The sequence below is a fragment of the Cryptotermes secundus genome, unplaced genomic scaffold (assembly GCF_002891405.2).
Source record: "Cryptotermes secundus unplaced genomic scaffold, Csec_1.0 scaffold1241, whole genome shotgun sequence".
Lineage (NCBI taxonomy): Eukaryota > Metazoa > Arthropoda > Insecta > Blattodea > Kalotermitidae > Cryptotermes > Cryptotermes secundus.
This window is the reverse complement of record NW_019732000.1, coordinates 216802-232103: the sequence shown is the minus strand read 5'-3', so window position 1 is coordinate 232103 and position 15302 is coordinate 216802. Positions and strand designations below refer to the sequence as shown.

At 38.8% G+C, this 15302-nt stretch overlaps 1 protein-coding gene across 2 annotated transcripts in view; it reads right to left on the bottom strand.

The window, feature by feature from the left end:
• Positions 1-7492: 7492 nt before the first annotated feature.
• Positions 7493-15302, bottom strand: part of LOC111867522 (serine/threonine-protein phosphatase 2A 56 kDa regulatory subunit epsilon isoform) — a 219883-nt gene continuing 212073 nt past the window's right edge. For both annotated transcript variants that reach the window (XM_023857485.2, XM_033752713.1), the window contains exon 10: positions 7493-8200. In XM_023857485.2, the coding sequence (XP_023713253.1) occupies positions 8116-8200 (85 nt within the window). In that variant the 3' untranslated portion in view covers positions 7493-8115. The remainder of the gene's footprint in view (positions 8201-15302) is intronic.

Sequence of the window (15302 nt, the reverse complement as noted above, 5' to 3'; positions counted from 1 at the left end):
ATGACTATGGTCGAAGTGGACAAAGTACACTGATTTGTGCAGTTGCACATTTAAATGCCACTAGCAGAAGCGCGCGCATACTCTGCTAGTAGAAGCAAACGCCTAATCCTATATATTTAGTTTTCAATAGAGTAAAATTCAATGTACATACCTTTTTTGTAGTTATCTGCTTGATGCATATACAGAGTTCACCCCACGCATCATGCAACTGAATCTCTTCTTTGAATGGTACTTCTTGAAGCACCCGAAAATGAATAGTCCCACATCACATATCTTGCACTTCAGTTGCCTTTCAATTTCAACATCTTCCAAACAACGTATCATTGCCATTTTATGATGATATGAAACTACAATATTTGAATTCACCAAGAACTCGAGAAAACTGAATGGGCTGTGTATCTCAGCTACCATGCATGTGTTTATGACTTTAGAAAGGGCAATATTCTATCTCAAATGCAGTGGAAGGGCTTGGCACTGAAGAAGGGAACAAAGACCCTGTAACCATCCTTGAATTGCAATGCTTTCACTTTTCTGCCCTTTAGTCAAAAGACTCGAATATCTGAAGAGTGCAACAAAGATGTGAGACATGCCAGCAGAGAACCTAATGATTTCATTGCTTCCTGCTGGTTTATGGCACCAGAGAATGCAAAACTATTTCAAATGCTAGAAGCAGGAGTGATTTTATAATGCAGAACCACTCTTTGAAGAAGCAGGGAACAATTTTTTTGAATGCATAAAAATTACAAGAAAAAATTAAAAATAGAATATAACTTCTTTCTCTAAATATTTTCAAATCTAGGCAGAAAATAAGTTGCTGATGACAGACCAAGTCGGAAGGGCCTACCACACGATTTAGACAACAGGAGACTTGGAATGAAGAAAGGAGATATACGGGTTTGGGTTATGGGTGACATGACAGTATTAGTTTGATAAGACACACAAGACGTACATAGAAATGTCATAAAGCCAGCAATTGTTGCAGATTACAACATGCACATTGGACAGGTTGACAAAGCAGACAGGATAACAAACAGTTATTCCATCAGATGTTCCATTTACTGGATCTGACGATTCTGAACAGTTTCATCCTGCTGTCATCCTATGGTGCGTAACTCTCACACAGAGGCTTTCGTTTAGCCCTTGTGCGCACCATGCTGGAACATGCTGTAGGTGGGGCTTGCTTTAATATTGGCGCTCAAACACTCACATATAACATGTGGATCTCTGGGCTCCAGGATCTGTTATTTTGCATGTTCATAAGTCCAGCAAAATAAAATCAACCCGTCTTGAAAAATGTCAACTCAGGATCAAGCTCACTATTTGGAAGTGACTGAAGGTATGAGCTCCAGAAGTGAAGTCTGACCCAAGGATCATATGGCTGCATTTTCATGAAGCACTGCCTTATGGAAACAAATATTATGATGGTCATACTGAAAGTCATGAGAAACAATTTTTTGTAAAGTAACATGCTTTATTATTGATAAACCAAATACACCACCTCAATCTACAGACCTTTCTTTATTTTTCCACATAATCACCACTTCTTTGTACACATTTCCCCCAGCATTCTGGGAGTTTGAAAATTTCGTTCCAGCCGTCCAAAGACACTGATGCACTGCTTTCTGAATTGCCTCCTTTCCCTCAAAACGTTGTCCACGCAGCTGATCCTTCACAAATCCAAAAAGATGGTAGTCGGAAGGTGCCAGATCAGGGCTATAGGAGGGGTGTGGAAGAACTTCCCACCCCATCTTTGCAATTGCTTCCAATGTGAGGTGAGTCGCATCGGGGCGAGCATTGTCATGCAGGATGATGTTTCATCCCGGACATTTATCACGCAATGCATGACGGAGCTTGTACAGCGTCTGGACATAACGAGCAGCATTGATGGTTTGCCCAGGGTCCAGGAATTCAACCAGAATAAACCCCTCTACATCCCAGAAGACTGTGGCCATTCCTTTGCACCTGATGGCACTGTCTGTCCTTCCTTTTTGATGGAGAATGCAAATGGTGCCATTCCACACTCTGCCGTTTCGTTTCAGGCTCGAAATGGTGAATCCAACTTTTATCACCTGTCACAATACAGAGCAAAAATCATCACCTTCGTGTTGATATCTCTGGCTTTTTGCTGACCTTTGTGGTCTTCGGTCGATAACCGCAGGACCCAACGAGCACAAACTTTCCTATAGCTCAAGCTTTCAATCACCTGCTGTACTGCACTGTGCCCTATTCCAAATTTTCGGGCTATTGTTTCCACAGTCACACACCTGTCATCTTCTATGATCTCATCCACTCTTTCCTTGTAGCGTTCAGTTAAGGCTGTTCAAGGACGACCACTCCGAGGCTCATCTTCAATGCTGGTGTTCCCATCTTTAAAATGTTTCACCCATCCTCGAACACTGCTCGCACCCATGCACACACTTCCATAAGCACGCTGAAGTCTCCGGTGAATTTCTGCAGCAGGGATTTTCTCTTTCACAAGAAATTCGATGACAGCACGATGGTGAAACGACATATGGTTGTCGGCCATTTTGTTAGGAGTGATACTAGTCTCGTAATGCAAGCTATTGACGTCACAAGACACTCAAGGTTAACACAACACCTACCACCGTGCTCTCTTTCGTCTGCTGTTCCCAGGTTGCATGCAAAGAAAGTTGGTCATGACTTTCAGTACGACCTACGTAGTTAAAGGTCTGACCTCATGAAACATGCCTTTGCTTTTTTTATCAATGGCTTTCCCTCCTGGTCAGGTTGAATATGAGTATTTTCCCTTACAGTGATTGGTCCTTAGTTTTAGGATTAACTGCAAACCCACGATTCATTACCTTTCATAATAATTATTTTGGGGGTGTGGCGAATTTTCATCAGTTCCTACACTCAACAAAGTCAGAATCCATAGACTAGCTGTGTTACTGTTCTACTAGTGTCAGCAAATGAACATGGCTGCAAAATCCCTCATCCTTGGTTAAAATAGCATAATATGGGCCATAAGAAATGTATACCTCTTCAGCCACATCACAAATTGTCACTATTCTTGACTTCACTTTAAATTATGCTGTGGAATGACCAGTTGAATGGCATCCAAGACACTTTCATGACTTTCATCCCTCTTTAAAACAATGGAACTATTACACTTCTCATGTTTAGCTCACACTTTCCCAATCTTTCCACAAAACTGAATCCACACATTCTTCTGTATACTTGGGCATTATTAAATCCTCACAAGACACTCTAATGCTATCCACACGAATGTAAAAAATGGAACAACTTGTATGCATGTCTGGGCATGCAGTAACAAGTCACAGAAGCTGTGTCCTTTCACAGTGTGTTTTATCACTAGATATTAACTTAATCTTACTTTCTGATTTTACTTTATGTATAAAATCAAACCTACATTGATTTTGTTTTAAAATATATAACCTTCTCTCCTTGAAACTCATTATCACTGAACTAAATAATAATATGGTGTTTCAAAAATGATTTTATGGAAGAATATAGAGTAAATATGCCTATGCCAGTGTAGCAGAAAAATAACACCCTAAAACCAAATAGAACAGTATCAATATATTTGTCTCATAATAATGTTATATGGCTGTTTCTGGTATTCTATAAAGAATATTATCCACACTTGCCAAGAAGACTGCAAAAGTTGAATGACTCTACACTGCCCAAAATAACCAGAAAATAATAAAAAATATATGCAAGTAGGAAAGCTGAGTAGTTTTTATTTAAAGAAAAGACATATCAGTGTAACAAATACACTTCTAAGTACATGGCAAATGAGGAAGGAATTCAAGAACAGGATGATACAAGCAATCTCTTTCACTACAAACGTTCAACTTTTCATTTCACTTTTCCTCTAGCATCTTCAAGATTATTTCAGTGCTATGTTCTCCCTTTGAATCCCACTGGAAACATATTTTCAGAGTAGTTGCCAAAGAGTTTCTGTCATGAGGTGAAATTTCTTATGGGTTCCATGAAAATAAAAATCTATACCATACTCTGTGAAAAGAAATTAAACTCTTCTGACATATTTATTTCCTTAAGTTCTGCAATCAACACCAACCTTTGCCTCCTGATGCCAAGCCATAGCAGATGGAAACGCCATTGTGGAGACGTAATCAGCAATTCATATTTTGAGAGGAGAAATAAAATAACCCATGTTTTTAGTAGGATGTAAATATATTACAGTAAAACATGCATGGGAGGCCAGAAAATCCATGAGAGGGAGAATAAATGTAAAAGAATTCTCAAAACTACTTAAGATTTTTAACAACCAGGATGAGTGATTGATGCAGTCACTGAAGACTTTAATTGAAGATAATTAACCATATTTTGACACAATGCCCTATTATGATAAGTGCTACTTAAGATGAATACAGTTCCCAAATTCTCTCAGTAACTATAAGAAAATGAAAATTTGAATATTCTGTCTGAATCTTTTGTTGTCTTCCTAATAACTACAGTTAGCACAAATATTAATAATATGAAGAAGGAAATAAAGAAGGCACATAACATTTTTCTTCACTCAATTAAATCTTGCATCATTCACTGCATATACCCACATCATGGTTCAACTATCTGCTAAACAATATTAGCAGGGTAATTTTAAATGTAATCACAGGCACATATATCTGTTTTTATATGACTGCAAATATTGTTTCTTACATTTAAATGTCCTGGAGAATCTAGCAATATGCCAGTCACAGTATGAGAACTCTAAAATAATAGTATAGAATAAAGTCTATCCTTCAGTGAAAGCAACTCACACGTTTTACCCCTATAATGATTAATGACAAAACTTTTAGGGACTGAGAAAAAAGATGGCACTTCCAGCACAAATTGTAGCTCTTTATTGTTTAAAATTTGGTTTGAATGCAGCTATACATATTATTATTTTTCTTGGTACTTCAGATTCCTATAAAAGACATACTCCATTTTTACTTTGTTTTCAGTTATTTTGTAAGGGGAGAAACCAAAAGTTGTTTAATCAATGCACATTATTTACACGCAAAACAACACTACATGATCTCTGGGAACAGAAAGGCAAGGCAGGATTAAACTTGTAATGATGAATGTAAGTTATAATGGACTTGATTTGCAACTCCAAAAACAGAGTTAATGTCCACTGTTGAAGGAAAATTTGGAGGAGGGGCCAGAAGGGGGCAGGGTGGGGGAAAGACATGTAAACAAACTTAATCCTTCTGTGTTGTTATGAATGACAACCATTTTCAACAGCTTATTTTTCTGTTATCATTATCAGATTCTCACAATGCGTACCATTTTCCATTCTTCCTTGACATTTTGAATATAAGTATGACATAATACTTTTTACATGTTGAGCTTTTGCCCATACACCACTGGGAACAATAAAATGCCAGTAATGGGAGGACATCATAACTACGTGGTCTGCAACTGTCTTAGCATTGACTTGGGCACCGATCTTCTACTTAATAAGGCAGTCAGGACCGTTTAAACCTTGTGATTAGATAAGTGAAAAATCAGTTAACACACATCAACTAAATATAATTCTGTTCAGATAATGATGTACATAGAATCTTGACTGGTGTCATGTACTAAAAACATGTAAAACTGAACTGTTCTATAGCTGCAAAGTTTGTGCCTAAATACTTTTTAGTTAACAGATAAAATAAAACAAATAATGTAAGCTATGGTGCACCACTGGAAAGTTATAGTAAGCTTGGCTTACAAATCAACTTTGAACTCTGTATAACCAAATCACCCATTAGCTCCCTTCCAGTATAACACTGTAAATATGATTAGTCCTTTCGTTCCCCAATACTGACCCAAAAGGTGACTGATTTCTTCACCAGAAATAGTTTAGATGCAACACTGCTGATTCTCTGTTATGCACAATATGAAGAAGAAATTACAAAAACTGATGTAACATAGTAGCAATGCTGATAGAGTTAAAATAAATCACTTTGTAACATTTCTGGTTTCAAAGCCAATGTAATATACACATAGTGTAATCACAGTGACATCACTATAAGGGTACACAATACCATTTTATACAACAGTAGTAACTTCATCAATAATAACAGTAATAGTAATAATAAAATAATAATAAATTATTAAACTGATAAAATGTTATTAATCAATTTGATTTCTTTCATCCTGCCCCGTCACACTAACAATTACAAAGACAAAAATAACACCGTCCAGTGTGACTATTNATTTATAGGTCACTTCTTTATCACTTCTGCCTTACATGTTTCGGTTTAATAAAACCATCATCAGAGGCACATAGTACAAGCATGAAAACACTGCCGTTGTTTAAGATGTACACAGTTATGTTTGCTGCGTGAACGCTGCTACAATACGTCGACGTGTAAAAGCACAACGCTTGTTAGGATTGTTGAATGCACGTTCAATTCTCACATTCATCCGAAACTGCCCTCAAATTAAAACGCCAATGTTAAAATATTTAAAATTTAAAACATTTGAAGTAAAATGTTAAGCTCCTCCTTGTTAATTCGTCCCGAAGATGGGAGATGTCAGCTTGAGGATATGTGGCTTATGGTTAGATGTTTCTTATGTGCTGCGTGTTGTGTACGTCGACGTATTGTAGCAGCGTTCACGCAGCAAACATAACTGTGTACATCTTAAACAACGGCAGTGTTTTCATGCTTGTACTATGTGCCTCTGATGATGGTTTTATTAAACCGAAACATGTAAGGCAGAAGTGATAAAGAAGTGATCTATAAATAGTTACACTCGACGGACTTTTTATTAACTTTGTGATTGATAGTGTAACGGACCAAAAATGAAACAATTAAAAAAATAATGAACCTTTTGGCCAATTTAATATCATGCACCTTTATTAGAAATTGGGCTGATGATTATCTTTTCTTGATGATGAATTGACCCTAACATTAATAACATTCTCTACATTCAAAAACAATGAATGACAGCTCACCTGAAGACTAAGACACATTTTCCAATCCTTCTGTTTAGTCTGTTATACTTTGTACACAATACAAATATCTATCCATCCAATCACTCACAATTTACACTCGTCACAACCGAAAAACCACATACCTTACCTTTAGTTCACTGGTGGTATGCTGTGCTCATTGCATTTTAATATTACAATACATTCATGATATGAACGTATAATGATGACACTCGATAGCACCTTAAGCATAAATACTCTGAGATCAAAATGGCTCAATGACAGATAATTTTGACAATAACTGCTTTATGCCAAGACACCAATACAAATGGTACCATATACCCTTATACAACATGATGCAAGGATAACAAGTAAATAAATTAATATAAGAGGGTGACCTAACCTGAAAACAACCTACCCACAGTTCATTTTCAAAGTGAACATCTGAAAGCTCCCACGCTTGCAGCAGAATAAGCACTGATAAAACTATGCTAGTTAGTGCATATGGGGATGATTCAATGATTGCATCCAGTACAGGATGGTTCAGATGAGTCCTAACTAAAAATTTGAAGCAACTAGTGAGTTAATATCAATCATATTTATTTATGACTTGACTATATAAACAGCCAAATGAAATCTTAAAATACATGGTAATTTTTGTTGCCCATATCTTTTTTATTATTTTTGGCAGCGGTTTACGTCAAATAAGTATACACTATACAGTATTTCATAATAATATATGTTAATGTTATTTAAGATTTCTGTCGGTGGAAATGCCAACAATTTGTGCAGAATGGTAGCACTTGGTGTATGCACATTGATACTCAGTTTTACCTGCTAAGAATTACTGGGTTTTGGAGGTACATTTACAGGTGAACAACGATACCACCAGGGATGTCTTCCTTTCCGCCCCGATCCACTGAATCACTGACAAGGTTCATTCCGTCTGCAAGTTCAAGAAGTGAAACAATCTGACCCTTGTAATCCTGGTTCAGCACCACGGAGGCAGCTGCGTTACCCCATTCTTCTCTCACTGTTTTTGTTGCTTCAAACAGATTATCTCGACCAAGTAACTTTTATATGATCACTTTAAGATCCTCGGGTCCGGACAATCGCACTTTTCATCACACAACAAATATAACAGCAAATAAAGTTCTATGACTTTTTCATTTAGATATATCACGTGGTCAGTTTTATTTGGGTTATTTCTTTTTTACTTTGTTATTCACTTCAAGCTCTGACAGTCTCTTCCACAGCTCATCTCTCTCTTTCTCACGCTTCTTTTCTCTGCAAAGAAACTATTATTAATGAAACCACCAAATAGATTTTTTTTTTGTGTTTTACATATGGTTAATATTATCATATCATTCACTTTCAATTTGTGTTAGACCACATATTTCCAACAACAGTAATTCACAACTTAAAAATGCCTGAACAGAATTAGAAAAACTACCATGAATTTGAAATTATTAAGTAAAATTATGGCATGTACCAATTTACACATTAAATATATCCATATTAGTTGACCTTCAATATTAAATGGTACAAAAAATACTAAAATATATGTTATCTCACGGGGAGCAGGGGAGGAAATCATTAAGGTGAAGTTCTCTTTAAAAAATTGACTGCTATGCAGAAAATTTTACTGAATTTCTGTTTACAGCTGTTCAATTTTCTTTCAGAGCGTTATGAAGGGCGTGGTCTCAACATCTTGTGTTCAACCACTGATCATAGTTCCAATGAATGAGTGAGCATCTCAAATTCTTGTACCTCCTGAACTGTACCAGACGACTGGAATCAAATGTATGGACAGCATCAAAGGGACGGCTGTCTTTCTACATAAAATTAAGAAGTCATAAAGTGGGAAAAAATTAAATTATGAAAGGAAGAGATCTGACACAACAATTTGAGGAGCCCACATCTTCATTCAACTCCATCACATTTAATCCCCTGGTTTCAGCCTAGGGAGGAGTTCTATATAATTCCTGGATGACCAAGGACTGCCTCACGTAACTATTCCCTCTTCTCAATTAGTATATAATTTTGGCGCTACCTCTGAGATGGAACGCGATGTTCAGTCTCTGTATTCATAACAGAATGACTCATTAACACACATCTACAATAGTAGTACCTATGGAGCAACGTGATGACAGAGAAATATTTTCTATGTCATCTGCTGGATTTTTCAGAAATAATCCCATCCACAGTATATTTAACTATACAAAAACCTTAACACCAATGGGTTAACAGAACAGACTGATCTACAGTTAGCAACAGAACTAAAAGGCAGATGGTCCATCTGAATCTCAGACAGGGCATTAGCTATCAAGACCAAGTTTTTATCATGCCCTTCCTCAGTCCCTCCAGGAAAATGCTGGAATAGTATCCCAATCAGGCCAAGACTGTTTCCTTCCAATTCATCACTGATCAATCATTCCATTATCCACTGCTATAGTCTTGATACTGAAAAAACAAAAAGCAAACTCCTTGGCTTTAGTCCGCAAGCGAACTATACCAACCAAGCGACCACCGCTTGTCGGTGAGGTGCTCTAGGGGTCAGAGTTCCTGGCTACAGATCCAGATGGCCTGGGTTCGATTCCCGGAGCTACCAGATGTTCTGAGAAGTAGTGGGTCTGGAATGGGGTCCACTCAGGCTCGTGAGGACGACTGAGTAGCTACTTGAAAGGAAAAGTAGCAGCTCCGGTCTAGGAAACAGAAATTAACGGCCACGGGGATTCGTTGTGCTGACCATGCGATACCCTCTGTCGCCTAAAGCCTTGATATTGAAAGCACTCTTAAATAACCATCCTAACCCAAATGGGTTAGAGAGGGTACACTGTTAGAGGCATTTGAGAAGTGCAGATAAAGCAAAGATGACCAAAGAAATCAAGTATTCCCCATATAAAGATAGAGAAAACATGTTAATAGAATAGTTTCAACAAAAACACACAGAGAAAATACTGGTCAATGTCACAATTTTGAGGAAGAGGTACTGAAGATTGTCATCCAGTTACATATCAATCATTCTGTGACATTAAATTTAACAGCCCCTCCCCTTCTCTCTCTCTCAACTCATATTCTCTCGTACTATCCCCTACTAGCACTTCATAAGATAGAAGTTGGGAAGAGCAGCCCTGGTCTCTGGCTCTGTTGTCGTGTTTGCAAGCTCCCCAGGGGGGGTTCATGGGGTATCCAAGCATTTACGGAGGAGATAACATATATGGAGGCTTTCAAAACAAACAATAACAATATTTAATAGCAAACATAACAAAAAGGAAACTCACAGACAATATACAGAAATAAATAAGCAAGGCATAAAACCCAAAAGGGCAAGGCACAATAACCCAAAGCAGCGATTGCCCAAGTAATCACATGTTATAGACAGTCGTAACAAATAGAAAACTAAACTGCCCCATTTGCACTAGCCTCATTAAAGCCAAAGAACAGGTTACAGCAAAAATTCAGCAAAATGAATAATAATAATAATACCACCAAAAAAAAAAAGTAACAGTCACAACTGCACTGGAATCAAAAATATTCCACTGCGACTGCGGGCAGCCTTACCCTTAGCAGCCAGACAGGCTTTGCCCAAACATAACTTTAGAAATACAAAGTCCGAAACAGAATTTCAGTTCCAGTCCTTTGGGGTGGCGGTAAGTGACCTCTCACGACTACGCAGTCCTTCAGACTGCACAGACACACCTACTTCCTTCCGAGACATCAGGAGAGGGAAGGAAGGTAACGTGGTCTACATATGTAGAAATAATGGTAAAGACATCAGCATAATGCCTGTGGGGATGGGGTTAAGGAATGGCAGGATGCAACACACATGAACCAGCTGAGTAGAGCATGGTTCAAAATGAACGAGAATTTCAAAAAATGGGAAAAAATTGTTAGTGTGAGGCATATGGAGAAAGTGAAAGTACATGCAGAGCCCATCTAGAAAGTCATTAGGTGTACAGCATGTCATAAAGGATCTATAACTTTTTATTGTTCATGGTTGCTGTACTTGTACAGTAAATTAATGAATTGTAAAGTTCTTTCAGTTCCGTAATATTTATCTGTGGTCCTTTTGCAATTAATATGGTGACATTACCAGGGGCTCCATTCCATGCACTCACAATCCAATTACAACATCCAGCATTAAAAAAGCACAGGCTGAAAGAAGCTCTTCTAAATAAACATTTTCCACGAAGAAAAGAACAGAGATTATCACTGGCAGATGCACCCATCAGCAGAATTAACACTACCTGCAACCAGCATGTGTGCACTCACAACCTCACGCAGCATTGTTGTGTTTATTGTACAGAGATTTGTGGTCTTATTATCTAATGTTCTTTATTCTTGTGCCTATGATACAGAAGTTAAGTGAATACTAAACGCAATGAGTATTATGATGGTTTTGCCTATTCATGATGCACAAGTTCAGCACTGCTAATTTACAGCGTTTCTCTATTATATGGTTAATAAATTGTGGTTTCCAGGAAGACACCATAAAGGGGTTTCACTGTATATGGAAGAACCTCTTATCAGAAAATTAATTTGATATTCATAGGACACATGTTGACGCAGCAATTGTGAACCCTTTTCAGTCAATGTGGTCCTTGGTTTCAGAGAAAAATTTCACAGACTCCATTTCAGGAGTGAGTTAATTTTTATCTCAGATTATATGCTACTGTGACTACTAAACAAGCTATCTTGTCCATGCACAGAAAAAGTTGTAAAACAAATTGCCACCAATCTTTTTCAGCCAATTCAACCTGTGTCTGACACTCTATGAAATATATCTCATGTACCCATGGTGCAGAACTGCTGTCGTGAACAAGACCTCGAGGGGGTCTGCTTGTGACGTTACCTTATTACTATCTCACCTGAATGTAGAACCGCCCACTCTGCACACAAGAACTCTCTTCTCTCTGCCCTCACAGTACACTGCTAGTCACACACTGCCACACAAAAAACTCCCCTATCAGTCCTCAGTTTCTGTCTGTCTGAAGTGATGTCGACTGTCAAGGAGTAGCGGGTGTCGTTCCCTGGAGGGTTCTGCTAACTGTAGTCGACTGCCAAGGCAGATAACTCCTTCTTCCAAAAAGGGGTTAAATCATGCTATCTTAAGAGCCGTCTGGCAATGGCAAGTTCTCATGAAGTGTTTTCATTTCCTGGGGGAAGCATTCTCTTTGCACAATTTGTATCCAGTAAGACAGCGCTGCCTGCAGCTCTGAAGCCACCAATTCACTGTAAGGTCATTCTCTTCAGAGGGCGATTTGCCTGAAGCGGAAAATCCAGGCGCTGACATGGAGTAGTTTCCAATAGGAACTGTATTTTGTAGGGTGCAGCAGCGTTGGCGGGAATTCAACAGAAAGGATGTGGTGGGTCGATCCTTTTGACTCAGGTAGTGAGACGTCTAACATGTGTGCTTCCTGGGGCCAATACTTTGGATGTTGGACAAGCCATGAAGGTCCATTCCACCATATCTCCAATGTCTCCAATTGGTCTGCAGTGACCCCTCTTGAAAGAATGTCAGCTGGAATATCTTTCTCTGGACAGTTTCTCCATTGTGAGGGTGTCGTATAAGTCTGTATTTCGGTTACACGGTTGCATACAAATGTCTTCCATCTATTCAGGTCTTGCCAAATCCAACCTAAGGTTACAGTCGAGTCAGTCCATAAAACTGTGTTATACTAGTGTGGTGCCACGGCAGAATCCTGAGGCATGAAAATGTGCCATTTTTGAAAGCCATGACCACGCTTCGGAGTGGCATATTTGCAAGCTTTCCTACATGCTTGTAAGTCATTTTGCAATGTAAACACTGGAATGTTTGAAACATATTACATGCCTGGAGTTGAGTTTCCATGTGATCATTTCAGTCACTGTACAAAGATGGAAGGGGTGGCAGTGCTATTGCTGAAGTAATAAAAACTGAGCTGTTGCTTGCTGAAAAAACTAAAATTTTTGGAAAGTGCCGAAGAAAACAAAGGTGGTGGGTTAGAAACTGGATTGCTAAGAGAGAAGTGATTGGTCTATCAAGAACACTATCGGATGAACTTGTATCTAACAAACCAGATGATTATAAACACACGTTGCGAATCACACCAGAAAATTTTAATTTTACTTGAGAAAGTTTATCCATACATAGCAAAACAGGATACTATGTGTTGACTCGCTGTGCCACCAAAAGTGAAGTTGGAAGTTACACTACGCTACTTGGCCCCTGGAGATGGATTCAAAAGCCTAAAGTTTTTGTTCTGAATGTCAAAAACCACAATGTGCAAATTTCTCCCTGAGACTTTAAAAGCCATCAAGTTAGCTTTGGAGGAACATTTACAGGTATGTAAAATTAATGACATAATTTTCTAATGTACGAGGGCCATACTGAAAGACACGAGCAACAATTTTTTGTAAAGTAACATGCTTTATTATTGAAAAACCGAATACACCACCTCAGTCTACAGACCTTTCTTTATTTCTCCACATAATCGCCACTTCTTTGTACACATTTCTCCCAGCGTTCTGGGAGTTTGAAAATTCCCCTTCTGTAAAATTCCGTTCCAGCCATCCGAAGACACTGATGAACTGCTTTGTGAACTGCCTCCCTTGTCTCAAAATGTTGTCCACGCAGCTGATCCTTCACAAATCCGAAAAGATGGTAGTCGGAGGGTGCCAGATCAGGGCTATAGGAGGGGTGTGGAAGAACTTCCCACCCCATCTTTGCAATTGCTTCTAATGTGAGGCAAGTGTTGTCATGCAGGATGATGATGTTTCATCGCGGACGTTTATCTCACAATGCATGATGGAGCTTGTGCAGCGTCTGGACATAACGAGCAGCATTGATGGTCTGCCCAGGTTCCAGGAATTCGGCCAGAATAAATCCCTCTGCATCCCAGAAGACTGTGCCCATCACCTTCACAGGTGATGGCATTGTCTTTACCTTCCTTTTTGATGAAGAATACAAATGATGCCATTCCATACTCTGCCATTTTGTTTCAGGCTCAAAATGGTGAAACCAGCTTTTGTCACCTGTCACAAATACAGAGCAAAAAATCATCGCCTTCGTGTCAATATCTCTGCAGCAGTTCTGAGGTGATGGCTTTTTGCTGACCTTTGCGGTCTTCGGTCAATAACCGCAGGACCCAACGAGCACAAACTTTCCTATAGCCCAAGCTTTCAATCATCTCCTGTACTGCACTGTGCCCTATTCCAAGTTTTTGGGCTATTGTGTCCACAGTCATATGCCTGTTATATTCAGTGATCTCATCCACTCTTTCCTTGTTGCATTCAGTTGAGGCTGTTCAAGGACGACCGCTCCGAGGCTCATCTTCGATGCTGGTGTTCCCATCTTTAAAATGTTTCACCCATCTTTGAACACTGCTTGCACACATGCACACACTTCCATATGCATGCTGAAGTCTCTGGTGAATTTCTGCAGTAGGGATTTCCTCTTTCACAAAAAATTCAATGACAGCACGCTAGCAAAATGACATATGGTTGTCGGGCATTTTGCTAGGAGTGACTGGTCATGTGATTCAAGCTATTGACGTCACAAGACACTCAACGTTAACACAACCGCTGGTTCCACCTACCACCGTACTCTCTTTTGTCTGCTGTTCCCAAGTTGCATGCAAAAAAAAGTTGCTCATGACTTTCGGTATGACCTATGTACAATAATAATGTATCTTGGTAAATGTGAAATTACCTGTAAGGTGAGTCAACAAGAACTTTCATTAAAATTTATCATCATTCAAAGTAATACAGAATTGAGAGATTTGTGAACATACAAAATCATTCGATTTTGAAAAATAAGGGATTTGTACCTTAAATGTTTGCTCATCTCAGACGTGTCACTAGGAGAATTCAGTTACCATGACTCTTTACCACCAGAGATTGACTTACTGACAATGAGGGAAACTGAAATTTCCAAAATCATAAGTATTTCAAAATTCTTTATTTCAAATGAAACAATAATACAAGGATAAGAAAAGAGTTCGATAAAACCATAGGGGAAACTTAAGAACCGAAACTAAAAATACATACATAGAATAACCACTACAGAAAATTCATAATTTCTTTTGATGTGCCTATCCATCTAGGAATGCGCAAGTGTACGAGATGTGGTAAGGTTGATACCCAATTGTTCCAGAGTGTCCCAAGGTCTGGTGGCAAGATTTCATCCGAGGGGAGTCCTCTGTGCCATGTGTCCAGGAATAGTAATTTCCCAATAACCGATATCGGTGATAGTAGGCCAAGTCATCTATTATAGATTGGGCTATAAAGCTGCATTGACTTCCGCCATCCAACACGCACCGCATAAATTTGTTCAATCCCGTGGGTCCGGTGACCCATACGCATACCGTTTGCAGGTGAGTCAACCCTGTTGATGGGACGCCCACCA